This window comes from Cyprinodon tularosa, unplaced genomic scaffold, assembly GCF_016077235.1.
Source record: "Cyprinodon tularosa strain WSP-4 unplaced genomic scaffold, ASM1607723v1 ctg26, whole genome shotgun sequence".
Classification (NCBI taxonomy): Eukaryota; Metazoa; Chordata; class Actinopteri; order Cyprinodontiformes; family Cyprinodontidae; genus Cyprinodon; species Cyprinodon tularosa.
In genome coordinates, this window is record NW_024038961.1 from 4,435,020 (window position 1) to 4,455,659 (window position 20,640).

The following is a 20,640-nucleotide window of genomic DNA, read 5'->3' on the forward strand; positions in this document are numbered from 1 at the left end:
AATTTGCAGTGATAATGTAAATTGTGTATAACTTCACTAGGTTATGAATTCTCTTTCTATTTTAAAAGTGATCTGTGTCTTTTTTTTGGACAAAGATTTACACAAATTTAAATTTATCAAACAAAAATCGCTGCAATCTGAGTTCCTTTTTTTTTTTATTCTTTTTTTGCAGTCAATCCATACATACAGGTGCTGGTCATAAAATTAGAATATCATGAAAAAGTAGATTGATTTCAGTAATTCCATTTAAAAAGTGAAACTTGTATATTATATTCATACATTACATACAAACTCATATATTTCAGATGTTTATTTTGTTTAATTTTGATGATTACAAATGACAACAAATGAAAATCTCAAATTCATCATATCAGAAAATTAGAATATTGTGAAAAGGTTCAAAATTGATGGCCCCTGGTGCCACACTCTAATCAGCTAATTAACTCAAACCACCTGCAAAAGCCTTTAAATGGTCTTTCAGTCTAGTTCTATAGGCTACACAATCATGGGGAAGACTGCTGACTTGACAGTTGTCCAAAAGACGACCATCGACACCTTGCACAAGGAGGGCAAGACACAAAAGGTCATCGCTAAAGAGGCTGGCTGTTCAAGGAGCTCAGTGTCCAAGCACATTAATAGAGAGGCGAAGGGAAGGAAAAGATGTGGTCGAAAAAAGTGTACAAGCAAGAGAGATAACCGCACCCTGGAGAGGATTGTGAAACAAAACCCATTCAAAAAGGTGGGGGAGATTCACAAAGAGTGGACTGCAGCTGGAGTGAGTGCTTCAAGAACCACCACACACAGACGTATGAAAGACATGGGTTTCTGCTGTCGCATTCCTTGTGTCAAGCCACTCTTGAACCACAGACAGCGTCAGAAGCGTCTTGCCTGGGCTAAAGAGAAACAGGACTGGACTGCTGGTGAGTGGTCCAAAGTCATGTTCTCTGATGAAAGTAAATTTTGCATTTCCTTTGGAAATCAAGGTCCCAGAGTCTGGAGGAAAAGAAGAGAGGCACTTCATCCACGTTGCTTGAAGTCCAGTGTAAAGTTTCCACAGTCAGTGATGGTTTGGGGTGCCATGTCATCTGCTGGTGTTGGTCCATTGTGTTTTCTGAGGTCCAGGGTCAACGCAGCCACATACCAGGAAGTTTTAGAGCACTTCATGCTTCCTGCAGCTGACCAACTTTTTGGAGATGCAGATTTCATTTTCCAACAGGACTTGGCACCTGCACACAGTGCCAAAGCTACCAGTACCTGGTTGAAGGACCATGGTATCCCTGTTCTTAATTGGCCAGCAAACTCTCCTGACCTTAACCCCATAGAAAATCTATGGGGTATTGTGAAGAAGAAGATGCAATACACCAGACCCAACAATTCAGAAGAGCTAAAAGCCACTATTAGAGCAACCTGGGCTATCATAACACCTGAGCAGTGCCACAGACTGATCGACTCCATGCCACGCCGCATTGCTGCAGTAATACAGGCCAAAGGAGGCCCAACTAAATACTGAGTGCTGTACATGCTCATACTTTTCATGTTCATACTTTTCAGTTGGCCAACATTTCTATAAATCCTTTGTTTTTATTGGTCTTCAGTAATATTCTAATTTTCTGATATGATGAATTTGAGATTTTCATTTGTTGTCATTTGTAATCATCAAAATTAAACAAAATAAACATCTGAAATATATGAGTTTGTATGTAATGTATGAATATAATATACAAGTTTCACTTTTTAAATGGAATTACTGAAATCAATCTACTTTTTCATGATATTCTAATTTTATGACCAGCACCTGTACATCCTGTATTCTATAAAATGGATATTCTTAATCTATGGAGAGGATTCATGTTTATAACAACACTTAAGAAAAAAAATTTAAAAGTAATATTAAAATAATCTGATAAGAAAAACAACAAATGTTGACATTTTGAGAATCTTATCATTTTCTAAATGGCTGATAGTTTTGAAGAGGTTGGGGGGCCTTCTTGCCACCCCACCCCCACCCCTAATCTCCAGCTCTCTCTGCAGATACTCAGTTGGGTTCAAGTCAGTTGCGACGATGCAAAGCAGTAGTCAAAAATGTAACCATATTTCACAATTTCATATTTGTTATCTTTCCATTTACTACTGCTTTATAGTTTCAATGTCTCCAGTATTAATTCATAATGTAACAAGTGATTAAAAGCTATTTAATCAAGGCTTATCAAACAATTGATTATTCATATGTAGTACTATTCCACCCAGCAAATTAAGAGATAATCTTTCAGATGTATTCTCTTGTATTTTACTCATTTGGGATGTAGTGAGATTCAAAGGACAAAATAAAGAATTCCTGCAAATTGAACTATTTCAAATATCCATATTTTTCCCAACTAACATTTTCAAAATGAAATAATTTTCACCTTAGAGATGCATCTAGTTTTTCTTTTTTTTATAGTTTCCCCAAATCTTGACACTGAAGTTGGCATCTGATTAGTGATAAAACAGTGATACAATTCATTGTTTCTTTTGGCAACTGAACAGGCTTAGACTTAAACTTTTATGTTATTTGGCTTGTGTGGAAGATACTGTGAGTTAAAAAACAAATAAAAGTAATTAGACATATTTCTAAACATCCCAAAGTGGTACATGGAGGCAGTATCATGATGTGGGGATGCTTTTCTTCAGCAGATAGGAGAGCTAAGGAGACTTATGTCATTACATACAGAAAACCTGGTTTGCGAAATACTTGAGGTTCACAATCGAGGAGGACAAAGACTCTCCCAGTGGCTTTCCATCCAGTCTGATAAAGCGTGAGTTATTTCGAAAAAGTAGAGGTACAACATTTCAGTCAATACATACATGCAAACCTGGGGGAGACCTAACCCAGTTGGTTTAAAACAAACAAAGCAACGTTTTTAAAGATTTGCCTTATCGTTATATATTTTTTTCCACTTCACATCCATACAATCCTTCAGATTGCTGTGTCAAACTAAATGTTAATTAGATTAATTAAATTTGTGCTCTGATGCAAAAGCATCAGAACTGTATGAGGATGCAGGGGCGGAGCTAGATGGTGGCCCAGGGGTGGCCATGGCCACCCTTAGCCAATCATTGGCCACCCCTACCATTTTTTTACCCTAATACAGATGGGGGCAGCAGTAATACTCTCAAGTGAAATATTAAAAACATTTAAATTTTTTTGTGGTTAATTATACACATCAATATACTAACAATAAAGATGATAAGTACAGAATTCATGCTCTTTTCAGAAATAGATTTTGTGTTATATGGGGTAAAGAGGAAATGATGTGCCTCTGCAAGTCATCTAGGAGCCTTCAGTGAAATCATGGAGAAATAACAATTTTAATAAAAACTTATCAAATAATCAATATATGTTGATATTAGTGCTTGCAAATATAAATTTTATGTAGAATGTTTATTGAAACAAGTAGGTAAGTAATGACAATGGAAAAGATTTACGCCCCAGAACTAAAAACTGAGTACATTTTATCTGGAAATTACGAATGTTTAAATATATGCATCTATTTGTTAGCAAAGGCTGTAGGAAAGTATAGTTAGTCTTTATTTAGAAAATATGGATGTTTTGCTCTTTAATTTTTCTGTTGGAACAGTGTAGATCAGAGGTGTCAAGAAAAAAAATACAAATACTTTGTTACTGTACTTAAGTACACTTATATTTTACTCCATTTTTTACTTTTTCTTTTACTTCTGATTTCTACTCATTACATTTTCATACAAGTATCTGTACTTTCTATTCCTTACATTTGTAAAAAAAAAAAAACGTTACTCGTTACTCTTGGCTTCAGTGTAATGTTTATACACATTTATTCCACATCATGTGCACCATCCAATGCAGACCATTGGCGCCATCCACATCTAGTGGAAACTAGTGTAATTAGATGAGTGATATAACGCAAACACTCATTGGTTAGCTAAAGGAAATCACCAGAAGCAAGCAGGTGTTCTTCAAACTGCAAATGTGAATTGTCTATGCCATGCTGCAATGTCAGATTCAGAAAAATTTGTTGAAATGTCTGAAAGGTCGAAGCTGATCTTTTCAGACCTGTGCCTGAACCGCCAGGTCACATTCATCCGACCTGAACGTCATTAATACCCGACAAAGGTCGCTATTCTGTGTCTTGCTACGCAGAAGCGGCAAGAAAAACAACAACCATGGCGGATGATGACACAGAGAGCAGTATTTATGTTTAAATATATTGAAAAGATTGTGTTTTTATGGTTGGAAAAGATTGCTAGATGCGCGCCGGCACTACACTTCTGTAAACATGGAGCACGCTGACCTGTGACGTCATTGCGTCCTCTACTGCGCATGCAGGACACTTGCATTGTATGACAGCAGTTCACACTGGAGACCACATACAAGTCGCATATATTTGGAAATATGAACGGCAACGCAAAAAAAATCAGATTTCACAAAAATATTGAGCATCAAGGCCTGCAGTGTGAACGTAGCCATATAGTGGCATCTGGCTGTTTTTTTTAAAGGTTACTTTACGTTTATACTTTAAGTCGTTTTTGGAGCTCATACTTTTTCACTTTTACTTGAGTAAAGAGGTCACATGGATACTTCAACTTTTAACAGAGTGTTTTTAAACTGCAGTATCTATACTTCTACTTAAGTAACAAATGTGTGTACTTTTGACACCCCTGGTGTGTACTGACCCTGAGGTTCTGCTGCCTATCTGTTTTCAGCCACCCCTCAGTATGTATTGGCCACCCTTATTAAAAAATTCTGGCTACGCCTCTGTGAGGATGGTGGTAAAACTACACTCACCGGCCACTTTATTAGGTACCCCATGCTAGTAACGGGTTGGACCCCCTTTTGCCTTCAGAACTGCCTCAATTCTTCGTGGCATAGATTCAACAAGGTGCTGGAAGCATTCCTCAGGGAGTTTGGTCCATATTGACATGATGGCATCACACAGTTGGCGCAGATTTGTCGGCTGCACATCCATGATGCGAATCTCCCGTTCCAACACATCCCAAAGATGCTCTATTGGATTGAGATCTGGTGACTGTGGAGGCCATTTGAGTACAGTGAACTCATTGTCATGTTCAAGAAACCAGTCTGAGATGATTCCAGCTTTATGACATGGCGGATTATCCTGCTGAAAGTAGCCATCAGAAGTTGGGTACATTGTGGTCATAAAGGGATGGACATGGTCAGTAACAATACTCAGGTAGGCTGTGGCGTTGCAACGATGCTCAATTGGTACCAAGGGGCCCAAAGAGTGCCAAGAAAATATTCCCCACACCATGACACCACCACCACCAGCCTGAACCGTTGATACAAGGCAGGATGGATCCATGCTTTCATGTTGTAGACGCCAAATTCTGACCCTACCATCCGAATGTCGCAGCAGAAATCGAGACTCATCAGACCAGGCAACGTTTTTCCAGTCTTCTATTGTCCAATTTCGACGAGCTTGTGCAAATTGTAGCCTCAATTTCCTGTTCTTAGCTGAAAGGAGTGGCACCCGGTGTGGTCTTCTGCTGCTGTAGCCCATCTGCCTCAAAGTTCGACGTACTGTGCGTTTAGAGATGCTCTTCTGCCCACCTTGGTTGTAACGGGTGGTTATTTGAGTCACTGTTGCCCTTCTATCAGCTCGAACCAGCCTGGCCATTCTCCTCTGACCTCTGGCATCAACAAGGCATTTCCGCCCACAGAACTGCCGCTCACTGGATGTTTTTTCTTTTTCCGGACCATTCTCTGTAAACCCTAGAGATGGTTGTGCGTGAAAATCCCAGTAGATCAGCAGTTTCTGAAATACTCAGACCAGCCCTTCTGGCACCAACAATCATGCCACGTTCAAAGTCACTCAAATCACCTTTCTTCCCCATACTGATGCTCGGTTTGAACTGCAGGAGATTGTCTTGACCATGTCTACATGCCTAAATGCACCGAGTTGCCGCCATGTGATTGGCTGCTTAGAAATTAAGTGTTAACGAGCAGTTGGACAGGTGTACCTAATAAAGTGGCCGGTAAGTGTATAAGGAGGATCCACTAGAAAGCATGCAGTAGCATGCAGTCAGCTGGTTAAATGGTTGAATCAATGGTGGGGGGGATGCATAAAAAAGCTGAAGAATTAAAAAAGATTTTAAATGATGGTGTGTGTATCAAATCTGCAGGTGGGGCCCCTCCATGCGCTAAGATCATGTGGCGCCTGGTATCAAGCGATCTGTCATGTGATTTCAGAGCAGCAGGGCAGAGGCTGGAGGCTCCAGTAGATGGATGGTGGTCGGTTATTAGCGGAGGAGACTCTGACAGCTGCATGAATGACACCCTGAGCTCCGCTGTGACATTGACAGCCCCTGCCCTGTTTCCCTTTCCTCCCCTCCTCCCGTGAAGGAAACGTTTGAAGCCACCCTACCTGTTTGACATTAGCTGGCAGCTTGCTCCACGGATAATTCTGCCTGATGTGAAATTCCACGTCCGTGTTCATTGCTAGCTACCGAGCGGGCTACGAGCGGAGTCCTTCGCGGCGACTTGATGCGGGTTCCCGGGCGAGTCCACGGTGACTTCAGCCCTGCTGGCACCCCACCGTAAAGCACTAAATAAGCCAGATGTGGGGAGACGTTTAATCCGGTGGTTAATTTCCTTCACAATAAACCAATCACTTCCTTGTTGTATTTTTCGGAGAGGCGTTCGTCACTTCCGGTTAAAGCGTGACGTTGAGCTGAGTGGCCCTCGAGGGCGAAACAGAGGGGCATAAAAAAAAAGAACTTTCTGACCATTTCTTTTTATGAAACCTTTTGCTACTGTTGGCCAAGTTTTATATATACAAATGTAAAATTATTATAACTAAACCCGCATGTATCTCTTTTTTTAAAGGAAGCAACAACTTATTTTTCTACATTGTCCTCCTCCAATAACAAAAAGGCTGTTAAAACTCTTTATTTTTATGCTCTAAATTTAAAATATTTACCTAATCCCTTTACATGCATCTATTTACTATTGCTATTTTTATTCAGTTATTTTTTATTTATTTATCACTTTTTGTTCAAACCTCTGGCTATTTTTCACTGGAATTTGTACTTCTTTCTGTATTATAAAGCATTTTCTAATAGTTTATTTAAAAAAAAAACAGAGGGGCATAAACCCCACACTTTTTTCTTGAAATAGGTTGAGTATTTTTTATACAAGCATTCTGGGTGGTCTTGCTAAATAATATGGAGATTTTTCTGCCATCCAAAATTAAATTATTTTAAACATTTTACAGGTTTAGATACTTAATTACACCCAATGTTGCCGAAGCTCTCTGTTGTAGCAACATTGACACATCTGCTACTGTGCTGTCACAGAAATGAGAGCCATAATTGACTTTATTTAGGCAAGGTGCATGCAAACCCTCTGTCTGCGCAGATGAAGATGAATTCACTGCAGAACTGAGAGTCTGTGACTGAGAACCCCCCCCCCCTTTTTTTTTGTATTTGTATGATTTAGTTGGACAAATTGCGATGGAATAAGTTGATTATGTTTGAAATAAACAACTTCATTATCTTATTTCAAGTGCCTAAAACCTAATTATACCCATTCCTTTATGGCTTATCTCGTTTGCCTGTTTAAATCATTTGCCTGTTAAAATTACTTATTTTCTAGATCAGTTTTTGCTGTGTAACACTGAATCCATTTCTTATGCTATACATTAACAGTCTGCATGGTGGCACACAGTTTGTAACATTGTTGCCTTGGAGCAAGAAGGTCCTGGATTTGATTCACTATTCACAATCTTTCTGCGTGGAGTTTGCATGTTCCCCCCGTGCATGCATGAGTTCTCTATTCTGGCTTCCTCCCACAGTTCAAAAACACGACTGTTAGGTTTGCATGACTGCATGGTTGTGTGTCTTTTAGTTGCTATGAAACGATACGTACATTTTTTTTTATTATTAATGGGTCTTTTACTGCAAAAGTCTGGTATTTAAGTTTGCTTCGCTTGTTCTAAAAACAATCAGAAAAGTTGATTTGTGTAAATACATCTTAGACTCTAAATGAAGCACTTTGATTTGTTTAGGGAATAGAAAGATTAAGTTATTTAGCAACAAAAGCCCCAGGTATGTTTTGTGTAAAACAAAGGATGCATTAGAGCAAAAAAATGTTTAAGGATATATGATGCTTTGGGAATAGAAAACATTGTTAATTCCTTAATTTCCCCACTGTGTGACAATGAAGGGTTTATATATTCTATTTTCACTGTTAAAGCTCAGTGCATAAGTAACTTCTTTAAATACCAAGACATTTAAATAAAATATTGTCGCCCCTGCCATCTAAGGATAGTTTTCTTTCAGTAGGATAAGAATGTGTCAAATGGCAGTCAGCAAAATAAAAATAAAACATATTTTTTTCTATTTCATTGCAAGCAAAATGTAAAAAAAAAATATATATATATATAGAATTTTTTTTCCACAAGTAATGTTTGAAAATATTTTTTCTTTACAAAAAACTGCCTATTTTATCTTGGAAATACAAAGGGAGATCATTAATCTCAGATAAACCTACTAAAAGTATGTTTAAATGGATGAAAATTAAGTCCATAACCAAGAGTACTACTGTTATATCTTTGCTAAGTGTTATAGAAAGAGAAGGTCGACCCGCTTTTGCTCATGTTGTGCAAAATAAAAGTCTTCTCTTGTAGAAACTGCTTTATCAAACATTTTTATTTCTTCACATACAAAAATAACCAGATACAAATATTTATATATATAGATATATATATATATCTATATATATATCTATATATATAGATATATATAGATATATATATATTGTTATTATTTTAATCTACACACTCGTCTGTTTAAATCACTCAACTCTATAGTCCAACATTATCGAGTCGCAAGAACGCAGCAGGTTGGCAGAAAGGGAGAATTAGTATTTCAGAAAAAGCATACCAAAATTACCTTTAACACGTTTCCAAGTAACACATTAATCTGCAGGAATGAAGCTGTAACTTAGTAACTGGCATCAGTGTGAGGTTTCTCTCAGTGACAAAGTTCTGCAAAGCACCACATGCTCTTATGTCTTGACGTGCTGACAGCCCACTTTCTTCAAGCTATGTTATTTTATCTGCCGACACGAAACCCCAGATCCTTGTCATATGAGGCTAAACAAACATGACAATAATTCATTCGGCTACCCTGCAACAAGCTGCTCTAGTGCAGGAAGCTGCAACATATCGATCCAAACTGAGATAAGCATTCAGTTTATATATATATATATATATATATATATATATATATATATATATATATATATATATATATATATATATATATATATATATATTACTTTGAAGGAAATTACAAATATTCTCAATAACATTAGTAATTTCCTTCAAAGTAAATGTATGTCAGGCCATAAAACATTTAAACACTAGGCTGAGTAGAATAAGCACTAAAATTTATATAAATAGACACACAAATCTACTGACATACTAAAGAACTGTGGTTTTACATCCTCCCAACACTCCAACATTACATTAAATGTTTTAACAGGTTTGGACCAATGTACTTATGGCTATTCATCTTATTCGGCTCTGATCTATATTTGCCCCAGTAGGGGAGTGGGCATATCAGAGAATTAGAAAAGAAAATGTTCAAACACACCTTGAGGACTGACAAAGGTTAATGGCTCAGGAGCTCTTTAATTTAGCACCATCAAGAGTGGGCATGCCTCATGACTGACCGATTAAAAAACCCTGGGATCCCACGTTCACATTCACTCCCTCTGCTGGACCCCAGCAGTGCAAAACAACTCTGTCACATGAGAGGCCTGTTGGAGTCACAGTGGGCCACCATGCTATTCTTAGATGAAAGAATGTACACAGTGGCCTCATGGCACTCTCTACAGCACCCAACTGGAAAACTTGTCACTTCTCTGTGTCATGGTCCTTTCCTGACACCTTCCTGGATTATTTTATAAATCTTTTTTCAATTTTCAATTCATGCCAGACTGATAATATTCTTCAGATATTGTTGGCTGCCTGAGGACCGAAGGTAAGGATCCATGGCAACATAAATTTAACTGGAGTGAATAAGGAAACGCTCAGCTAATAGAACTTACTTACTAAATAGTTGTCTGTTTTTGCCTTATAATGCAATTCTATTCATCTGAACACTATATTTCCAAATTTATTTAGAAAGCTGTCTTTTATTTTTCATTATATGTGCTCTTTTCTAATTCTGTGGAACTAACTAGACAGGAAGAAAAACAACATCTCTATCTTTGCCTTCGTGGGTATAGAAGTTGAAAAGAGTTATTAAAGCACATTTATCAACATAAATAATTATCATAATCAGTGTTATTATCTGTAAAAAAAACAAAAAACAAACAAAAGAAGGATAAAAATTGGGGTGTCTATACTTGTTTGAGATATTTGATTTCCCAAATTCTAACTTCTAATTATTATTATTATTTAAACAAGGACTACACAGGGAAGCCACAAAGAGAGCTTTTACTAAATGCAATCAAATATTTGTTGCAAATTTCAGATAATTTCAATAAAATACCCACAAAAAGCATCAGCAGCAAAACAAAGATGTCAACTCTAATTCTATAGAATGGCACTATAGCTAAAAAGGGTTGCGAATGAATAATAAAAGTTTCCTCAAGGGGGACCAAACCAGCTTATGGCCCGCCAGTCTCCTGTACCAGAACACTAGGACTCAAAACAAATCAAGCAAATTGTAGCTCTTATTTTTTTATCCCTTCACCACTTTTAAAAATGTATTATTGTTAATTTCCATACAGTGGGCTGTAATTATAAGTCCTGTCAAACAAAGGATTAGTATTCCCTTTAGCTCATTAGTGCCACATAGGTATGTCACAAGGTCCCTATGCAAAAGGAACCATGATAAGAAGCACACAGGGGCATTTTCCCACCTCTTTCCTTGCTGCAAAAAAATACTCAGACAGGACTTCTGATTTGCCTTAAGAGTCATTACCAATTTGCTTTATCAGGCTGGAGCCCAGGGAAACAACAGCAAAAAGAGTGTGCCTATTTTATGCTCCAAAATCAGGCTGTTGAGTCACTCATAAACCTGAGTATATACTACTCTACTGTTGTTGTGTAGCTTCCTGTGTTCCTTCTCTCAGTTTGGATAATGTGGAAACCTTGGCACAACAGCTGTTATTCAGACCCAAAGGTCATCAAGACTGGAAGGTTGTTGGTTTGTTGTCCATATTGACTGATTCTGACTTTGGATTCAGAACTAGGTGATGCTTGAGGTGGAAACAAAAAATCTCTTTGCAAATGCTTCATAGGTATGTTTATGTGTAATACAAAGCAATTAAAACTGCAACAAAAACAGTCACTGCAACCAAATATCAAAATAGTGTTCCTGTTTCTCTTTGTTTTAGTGTCAGACCTCCACTTTATTGTGAGCTGTGGACTTTTAGCTTAATAGGGAAATGAAATGTGTAACTTAAGTCCAATAATGTGGATAGATTTAAATTCAGTTATATAGATTCCAGTTAAATCATACCAATATAATGTGGCTTAATGTAGCTTATAATGTCATTTTGTAAGGATGTGTAATCAATTGCATGGGATGTTAATAAATCAAATTTATTAGATACTATGCTGTAGGTTTGCCATTTTCAATTCAATTTTAATTCAGTTTATTTATACAGCGCCAATTCTCAATAAATATCATTTCAAGGCACTTTACAGAGACTATTTAACCAGATCATTCAGTCAGATTGGTTCAAAGTTCTCTATCTAAGGAAAGCCATCTGAGTGTATCGACTCATTGACTTGAAAGCAATCCCTCTCACTAAGCATGCTTGTAGAGACAGTGGAGAGGAAAACTCCCATTCAATAGGAAGAAACCTCCAGCAGAACCAGCCTCAGTTTGTCGTGATTTTGGCGCTTATGGCTGGCTTGATTCCTCATTCCTTTCACCTGTCTTGCTCTGTCTTTTTCCTCTACTCTCATCAGATCCACCTGTTCTGCTTTCCTATTATAAGCTGCCTGTTTCTTAGCCACTGGCGCCAGATAACTCTTGATCCTTTTGAGAAGAGAGTGCTCTAGTTACTTTAGTGTTCTGATTGTATGATCCTGATCTGTTTCTGCCTTTGGACCTTTGAGCCTTGCTGCCCCTGTCTTATTAGTTTGCCGTCCTTCCTTCTGTCCTGCCTCTTGAATTTTTGCCCTTTGGATTATCCTGTCTGCATTCGTCCGCTCGGGTCTGATCTCCTGTCAACTCTGCAGCCTTCCACGTCTGGAACTCTCTGACAGCAGCCGCTGCTTCTGTTCAGCCGACCGGCTGGAACCATCACCGTTCTTTGGGCACAGGACTGAACTGTCACACCAGTCATTCCTGTGATAGATGCCATAGCCGCTGCAGATCCGCATGTGGTAAAATGAATGCTTTTTAAGTATTCCACTGTCTGTCTCGCCTGAATTCTGGATCCTAAGTTCTGAGTTCATTACAGGGATTAGAGGAAACAGAAATTGACAAAAAGCAGAGATAAAACAAAAGGCAATTATCAATAAGCTCCGCAGGCCGCCCTGTCCAGGAAACACACAGTCATGCTCCCATGTCAGAGGATGAAGGAGAGCACATACAGTTAGACACAGTCAGAAAAACAGGACTACACTGAAAAACAGGAAAGGAACAGACCAAATTTAGCTAGTATGATGACAAAAAGCAGAGAGAGTATAACGTTAGAGACTGAACTTACAAATGCAGCAGAATGGGTAATAGAGATAGATGAAAAGGGGTCCCTATGTCCTCCAGCAGTGTAAGCCCACAGCAACACAAATGCAGAAAATAGCTCAGGATAACAACATGGATAAGTATTTTGGATGAGGTATAAGAAAGGTAGAGCCACAATGTGACCAAGGTAGAGCAATCAATTTTCCAATACAAAAAGCATGAACAACTGGTTTCAGGAAAATATTCGAAAAATAAATGTAGGATGTAACTATTTGATTTAATTCTTTAGAGACTACTCAAAGGAAGAAACGTCACTATTAGATCTAGGTTAAAATAAAAGCCCTGAAATGTCAGCAGGTCATACAATAACACACACTAATGATTTGGCGTCTAAAAGTGTTGGCTCGTGTAAATGATTATTCCTTTGCAGATAAATTGCAGCTAATCATTTAGTGAATTTTATACTTGATCACCACGGATAAAATCCCCTGGTGAGGGTCAGATTCTGGCCCTTGGGAGCAGCAATATTGTAGAAAACAAAAGATAACATGTTGAAAATAGCAGCAGAGTTTACAGGGGGTGAAATGTGTCCTGAGGGAGAGATTCAGAGTGAGGGAGAGGCAAACACAGATGGTCTGTTGACACAGTCCTTTTAATGTTAGCAGTGATAGGCAGCCTGATGACAGATGTGGCCTAATGGTGGACGGGTGTATAAGGATGGGCTTTAAAATAGAAAATTAGAGAGTCAGTGATTCACATTAAGGACAGGTGCTCTGTATGAGTTACTTGCTTTCCAATAAAACCAGATCACCAGAGTTAGTGTTTGCAGTACAGGATTTAAGATATGGGTGATATTGGGAAATAGCAATAAATTAATTGTTCTAAACATTAAATACATCAACATAGACTGTTTTTTTAAAATAGATAGAAAAAGCATTACATGTTTTATTTTTGAACAGCTGAAATTTTAAGTTGGAATAGGGGGCATATATAACACGTTATGTTATGGTTAGGGAAGCTTAATTCAATTTTTACTGAATAAATAGCTCCTTTTTTAAATTTCTAGCTGCAATATTTATTGGTTATGATCATTCTAAGTTCTTTCACAAGTAGCTGTCTGTGTAGCCACTTCTCCTACTAACCCATTCATAAATAAATCAAAAAGCATTCAATCTTCTTAAATCTGAGGCCGAATAATGTGCAATGTAGCCCCACATGCAGACATAACATACTTTTGCATTCTGAAAAAATAAACAAATAAAACAAAACAGCTCAAATGCATGTTTATCTGCTGCTTGTAATCTCTCTTTCTTCCCTTTTTAATGCATCCCTGGTTAAAAAACCTGTTTAAATATAAACTGCCACATATAATGGTTGGATTAGTGCAACAACTTTTTTTTAACTGCATTAGAATTGGTGAGACTAGCTGCTAGAGTTTGTAGTACGAGCAGCCATGAAAACACAGTAGTTCATTTGTACTGCATCCGACTATTTTCGGTGTGTCACATTTACACTGACCTTGTAGTTTATTGCCACTTTTGTTTTTTAGTAAATACTGCATCAGCATCAGATATACGTGCCTACAGGTTCATAGAAGTGTCTCGTGCAAAACACTGAAGCGTAACTATAGCCTTTTGAGCCACTGTTTTCAACATGGGAAAGACAACGGAGCATGCAAATTAAAACACGGGCTTCAAGTTAAAAAAAACTTTTAAAAAGAAAGGGGCCCTGTCCCTAGACTTCTGTACATTTCTGCTATTAGAGGTTTAACATTAAGAACTTTGATCGAATAACACTGGAAAGTAATTGTATTGTATATTGCTGACATGTATGAGGCGGAGGATGGTAACAGAGGTAAAAACTTGCAGGACACCGACTTAATTCCTAATCTATGCTCTGTTTTTGTTCATGTTTTATAGAAACAGTCATTTCAAACAGAAAACTGTAACTTTTTATGAACTGCTGCCTGAATTATGAATTGTATTCAGTCTTTTCTCTCCTGCCACACTGTGTTTCTTAATAATAAATAATAAACCATAAAACATCAGTTTAACATTATTAGCTGTGATAAGGGGAGCAGAAAGTCCTACATGCTATTTGTCATGCAGGACCATGATCCAAAAAATGAAAAATAAAACATAAAAAAATCTTGCTTTTAACTTACTAACAAACATGGCAAATAAAATTCCTGCAGTGATAATGGCATTTCTAAAATCAACAGTAGTAGTAAAGCTATTAGTACCTTACTTTTATTTTCTATATTTTTGTTTTGTTTTGTTTTTGTCGTTGTTCCTATTTTGTTTTTATGTATGTCAGTTGATTGGGGAAAAGAAAAAACAAAAAACATGATGACTGTGTTTATACCAATAAGCCAGATTAAATAAACATCATACATATACAATTTACATAAAACGAAAGAGGTTATTTTACAATGGGATTTACAAATAGTTACCCACACTGAGAAAGCTATAAATGAGCCTAACTGAATATTTATTAAGTTTTTTAGATTTGTTGCACTAACATGCATTGCAGTGTGTATTCTCTCATTTAAAAAGAATTTTGTTCCTTTCCTCCTTTAGCAACAGGATGGCTGGAAGACAATCAGGCGTTTTTTCTTTCAAAGACTCAGAGCTTCCCTGCCACCTGCTCGTCCAGCTCAACATCTTACGGCAGGAGCGCATCCTGACCGACGTGCTTCTCTGCACTGAGCACCAGGAGATCCCTTGCCACAGGAATGTTCTGGTCTCTAGCAGCCCCTACTTCCGTGCCATGTTCTGCAACAACTTTCTGGAGAGCAGCCAGGCCCGCGTGAACCTAAAGGGAATCTCTTCAAGCGTGCTCACTGGCATTGTGGATTATGTTTACACAGGCTGTGTCACTATCACCATGGAGAATGTGCTTCCCCTCATGCAGGCGGCATCAATGCTTCACTATGGGGGTCTTTTTGAGGCTTGCTCCATGTTCCTGCAGGAGCAGCTTAGCCCTGAGAACTGTCTGAGCATGATTCGGTTGTCTGAGATCCTCCACTGTGAGAGTCTGAAGGAGAAGGCAAAGGAGATGGCGGTGAGGTGTTTCTCTGATGTTGCTGCCACAGAGGACTTCTGTGAGTTGTCTCTTCCTGAGCTCATGTGCTACCTGGAGGATGACCGCCTTTGTGCTGAAGAGGAGCAGGTGTTTGAGACTCTCCTGGCATGGATCCACCATGACCCATTTTCAAGAAGAGGTGCCATCCATGATCTCTTCAAGAAGGTTCGTCTGCGCTACATCCATCCAACATACCTCTTCCAGTTCATTGCCAACGACCCACTGGTGCAGTCGTCTACGCTTTGCACCGAGATTATCGACTCAGTACGGCGTCTTATGCTCACAGCTAGCACCAAGTGCAGCCGTGAGCTAAAACCCCTGTGGACCACACCAAGAAGGTACACATGTAGAGAAACTCTGGTGGTAGTTGGAGGACGCAAAAACAACGAGCAGACTTCTCGAGAGGCGCTTCTGTACGACGAAAGGACTCATCGTTGGCAGTGGTTGGCCAAGCTGCCGCTACGTCTCTACAAAGCAGCATATGTGTGCATCCACAGCATCCTTTATGTGCTGGGAGGCCTCAGTCTCTGCATGGCTTCTGGGGACAGCTCAGTCAGTGCCACAGTTTACACACTGTCCCTTAAAACGAACCAGTGGCGGACTGCAGAACCCATGCTGGAGCCCCGATATGCCCACCAAAGCGTGTCATATCTGCACTTCATCTTTGTACTGGGAGGTATTGGGATAGACAAGCGAATTTCTCAGTCAGTTGAGAGGTATAACAGCATGTTTAATCAATGGGAGGCCATGGCGCCGATGCCCACTGCAGTGCTTCATCCAGCTGTTGCAGCTAGTGATCAGAGGATCTATGTGTTTGGAGGGGAGGATGCCATGCAAAACCCTGTCCGGCTTATTCAGGTAAGGCACACCTCTCTGAGAAGTCTTTACTAATGACTCAAAATTAGACTGCTTGTCAATATTTTTGTTGTGGGTCAGGTCTATCACATCTCTCGCAACTTATGGTCCAGATTGGAGACAAGAACTGTGAAAAACGTATGTGCTCCCGCTGCTGTGATTGAGGAAAAGATCTACATCATAGGAGGTAAACAAACTCCTTTATCTGAAAATCATTTAGAAATGGAGAAACTCGCAAAGGATAACGCGAAGGAGCGCAAACATTGACTGTTCTAGCCATATTCAGATCAAACCCTGCAAACTTACTTAATGTACCTTATGTGCTCTATAAAATCAATTTTGCTGAGATCTTCAAAGCAAATAGAGCTTTTACTCTAGCTTTGATAAAAGTAAAGATTATTATTCTGAACCTTATGCAGTTCTTTGGTTTATACAAAAAAGGAGCTGAATAGTATCAGTTGCAACATAATTTTTTTGAGAATCTTGTGTTGCTAGAGGATAGAGTGGTGCACTTTTGAAAATAGGAGAATTTGTGTCAACAAGGTGGGACACAAAGCTGACCTATTTTGGAAGGTTTCAGCAAACTACTGTGAGAAGATTGATAAGGGGTATATAGCTTAAAATGTAGCTCTAACATTAGAGCAAACTTCTGAGTTTGTAGAAGGTCAAGCCCTAATTAAAACAAGAAAGTAAATACTAGACAGTGCATAAGAATTGGTTACTGTATGTGGGAAAACTGTACAAATTCTAAAAACTTAAATTGAACAAAACATATGCCTAAAGTAGTTCTCTAGATACTGGGAGTGTTGTTGAAGTCCGCTGTTCAGGTAATTTGTCAACCTCTCTGGACAATAGGTTTCATTGCGACTTTATGACAGTTTCTCAAAGAGTCAAAGGTCAAAATTTAAATGGCAAACACAGCCAGCTCTTTAGCAGTTAAAGAGCTAATTCTATTCCTAGTCAAAACCTTCTTAATTGGTTTAAAGTCGTTTACTTGTTGTACTACTAAAATCAATATAGTTCAGTGGTTCTCAATCATGGTCCTCAAGTACCACTGCCCTGCATGTTTTAGATTTCTCCTCACTGTCACACACCTGACATATATTTCTATGTTTGAGTGCTTCTGCAGCACTTGAAGGCTGCTAAGGCGGTCATGCAATTATTTGAATCATGTGTGCTGCAGCAGAGTGGTGATCAGGTTTGAGAAACACTTTTAGTTTCCTCCTGTAGGAGAGGCTAAGTGAAGTCTGATCATATTGTTGAAAATGTATTATTGGGCCCTGTGATGAGGCAGTTGTAGATTGTGCATAGACTGAATAAAATTTGTTGACCTAAACTGCCGAACTTCTGTGCTACACTGCAAAAATGATCTAAAATTAAGTGATTTACCCTTAATTTGAGTAGGTAAATAATATTAATTGCCAATGGAATTATCATATCATATCATATTCTTAAAATATGATAAATTGGGGATTGTTGACCTTGTGGTTAGAGCTGTGCGGTTGCACTCTGAGAAGGTTAAAAGTACCTAGTTAGATCCGCAAAGCCTGCAATCTGGGTCACTGAGCAAGACCCTTAACCCCACACTGCTCCCCGGGCGCCACTGCTCCACAAGGGGATGGGTTGAATGCAGAGGTCAATTTCTCCATTTTGAGATCAATAAAGTTCAATTATTATAATTTGATAATATGCACTTGAAATAAGACAATACAATTGTTTTTTTTTCTTTCTTATTTCAAATTTAGGGAATGTAAGGAAAAAGGACTTCAATTTTTTGCACTGTAACAAGATGAGTGATGCAGCAGTTTGTTGTTTGAAAATATAAAGATTGTAGAATTTAACCATATTGTGTCAGTTATGCTTATCGGTAAAAATTCTGCTTTCTTTCAGGGTATACAAGGAGAATGATTGCTTATGACACTAAGGCCAATAAATTTTTTAAGTGTGCGAATCTGAAGGAGCGCAGGATGCACCACAGCGCTACAGTCATCAATAGCAAGCTATACGTCACAGGGGGACGCATTCTCAATGGCCACGATGTCATCGAGGACTCTGATTGCTTCGAGTGCTATGACCCAAAAACGGACATTTGGACGTCAAAAGGTTCACTACCATACAAGCTTTTTGACCATGGCTCTCTGCCACTAGTATGTGTTTCCAACAGACCTAACCCACCATGAACAAAACCTCTCCTTTAGTATGATATCATTTTTGGCCAGTGTTTCAGACTGATAGCTTTGCTCAGAGGAGCTCAGTCTCTGCTGGAAATGATCAGCTAATGCTGATCTAAATCAAAGTGAAACCAGTTGGCAATGGCAATGCCGGGGAACCTATGGTGGAACTGGAGATGCAAAGAGAAGTTGCTTTGCACACACTGTAAAAATATCTGTGCATTTACATTCGATGATAAGTATTTACATTACATCCTAGACATTCATACAAAAGAAATGTCTTTATGTGGCAGCTATAATTTCCACTTTTTAATAATTAAACCAGGAAAAAATGGTTAATCTCTGAGCTTGGTTTTGCAAACTAATGCTATTTGCACTTTGTATAGTGAATAATACATTCCTTCTTATCAAGCTCCTAAAGCCATGAAAGAAAACAATCTTTTGCAAGGCTCCTATAAGATGTTGTAAAGGTTGAAATTTTCTTAAAATAAATTAAATTTGGCAAATGTTTACCTATTCATGAATGGGCTTATATTTATTTCTCAGGAAGATCGAAGAAGACTTGTTTTTATGCACAGTAAAACTGAAGGCTTTTGGTCCTACACAAACAAGTAGAGTAAAAGAGTTTTACAACAAACAGAGTTTTGGGTAAAAAAGATCTTGGTAGTTTAGGGGTTATTGATTATACTGTGCATATACCTAAGTGTTATTAGACAATGAAAATGTTTTTGCCACTGGAGTATGTTGATGTAAGAACTTGTGACAATGCCTCAGGGTGATGCATTGACCTGTTTTCTACAGACCAGGGAGGAAGACGTGTTACAGAGATATCCAGCATTTGCATCATGATTCTAAAACCCTATTCCTTTCATTTAGAGCCAGACCATTTTTATAATTCCAACATATGCATTATTGTCACTAGCACTTTTTAAAACAATGTGTCATCAACTACTTAACTCTTCAGGCAATTTGCACAATATCTGTTTATTCAGGTCTGAGAGCCTAAATATTAAGACATTATATTATTAGTTCACTGCTAATGGTGCCACTGAATTACTGTGGAGGGATTTTAGACTACTTTTCTAAGCAGAATTGTTTTAATACAGCCACATTGTAGGATATAGGGGAATGATAAGACTTCTTGTCAATTGTCTGGACACTGAAGCAACACTTAAACCCGTTTTAAGATTTTTGTTGTACTAACAATCTCAATTGTGATGATCAGGGAAGACTGATTGATTAAATCACTAGCGTTGTAAATTTAACCCAGTTGCACCAAAGGGTTTAGCCACTAAAGTGGGTCGCAATTGTCTATTCAGATCAAAGCATGATGTGTTGCTTTTTAAGATCGTTGAGCCTTCTTAATTCAGCCAATCTGGTTTGAAGTGAACTCTTGGGAAACAAAACCAGTGCTGTACTCTTCCAGTAAGTTGGTGAAAAAAATAAATCAATGGTACTTTCCAATCTCTCTCCATCTATTTCATTTTTCATAGTATTTTAAAGAGGAAAATGCCACCAACCATGATCTGATACCTATCCATCAGGACAATGAGGGGCTGTTGCTAATCTTCAGCAATGTCTGGCCAAAAGTCTTGGCACAATCAGACGACATTGTCATTGTAATATCTTCCAGGAATGAAACCAGTTTTGTCTGGGGGGGATAATTGGAGTTTTTATCTGTTTGACCCCTCTAACTAGTATTTCTATCAGTATTCGCACATCTCTAACAGTGATACTGGTCTATAGCTCTTCTTTGTGTATCACCACAGTGGTTGTATCAGTCCAAGATTGTGCCACAGTTTCAGAATTAGTTCCATAATCCGTTTCAAGGCACTTTACAGAGACA

General features: G+C 38.3%; 2 protein-coding genes across 5 annotated transcripts in view; one reads left to right on the forward strand and one right to left on the reverse strand.

The window, feature by feature from the left end:
* The window catches only part of fam91a1 (family with sequence similarity 91 member A1), a 48,050-nt gene extending 41,364 nt beyond the window's left edge, over window positions 1–6,686 (reverse strand). The window contains exon 1 of the mRNA XM_038288779.1: window positions 6,399–6,686. Coding sequence (XP_038144707.1) covers window positions 6,399–6,470 — 72 coding nt within the window. The 5' untranslated portion in view covers window positions 6,471–6,686. The remainder of the gene's footprint in view (window positions 1–6,398) is intronic.
* Window positions 6,687–9,765: 3,079 nt separating this feature from the next.
* Window positions 9,766–19,557, forward strand: klhl38a (kelch-like family member 38a). Of its 4 annotated transcripts, none has more exons than XM_038288693.1 (4): window positions 9,766–10,020; window positions 15,264–16,626; window positions 16,705–16,810; window positions 18,514–18,803. In XM_038288693.1, the coding sequence occupies exons 2-4, from the start codon at window positions 15,271–15,273 to the stop codon at window positions 18,801–18,803; spliced, it is 1,752 nt and encodes a 583-aa protein (XP_038144621.1). In that variant the 5' UTR covers window positions 9,766–10,020; window positions 15,264–15,270. The 4 variants fall into 4 exon arrangements, with proteins under 4 accessions (XP_038144621.1, XP_038144623.1, XP_038144625.1 ...); XM_038288695.1 differs by having other exon boundaries at window positions 15,270–16,626; XM_038288697.1 differs by having other exon boundaries at window positions 16,737–16,810; window positions 18,514–18,651.
* The last annotated feature ends 1,083 nt before the right edge of the window (window positions 19,558–20,640 follow it).

Excerpts from the sequence above, each read along its gene's own strand:
- klhl38a (XM_038288693.1), top strand. The coding sequence starts at position 15,271 with ATGGCTGGAAGACAATCAGGCGTTTTTTCTTTCAAAGACTCAGAGCTT. Across the intron at positions 16,627-16,704 it reads ACCCTGTCCGGCTTATTCAG|GTCTATCACATCTCTCGCAA; the intron begins GTAAGGCACACC and ends GTTGTGGGTCAG. Across the intron at positions 16,811-18,513 it reads AAAGATCTACATCATAGGAG|GGTATACAAGGAGAATGATT; the intron begins GTAAACAAACTC and ends GCTTTCTTTCAG.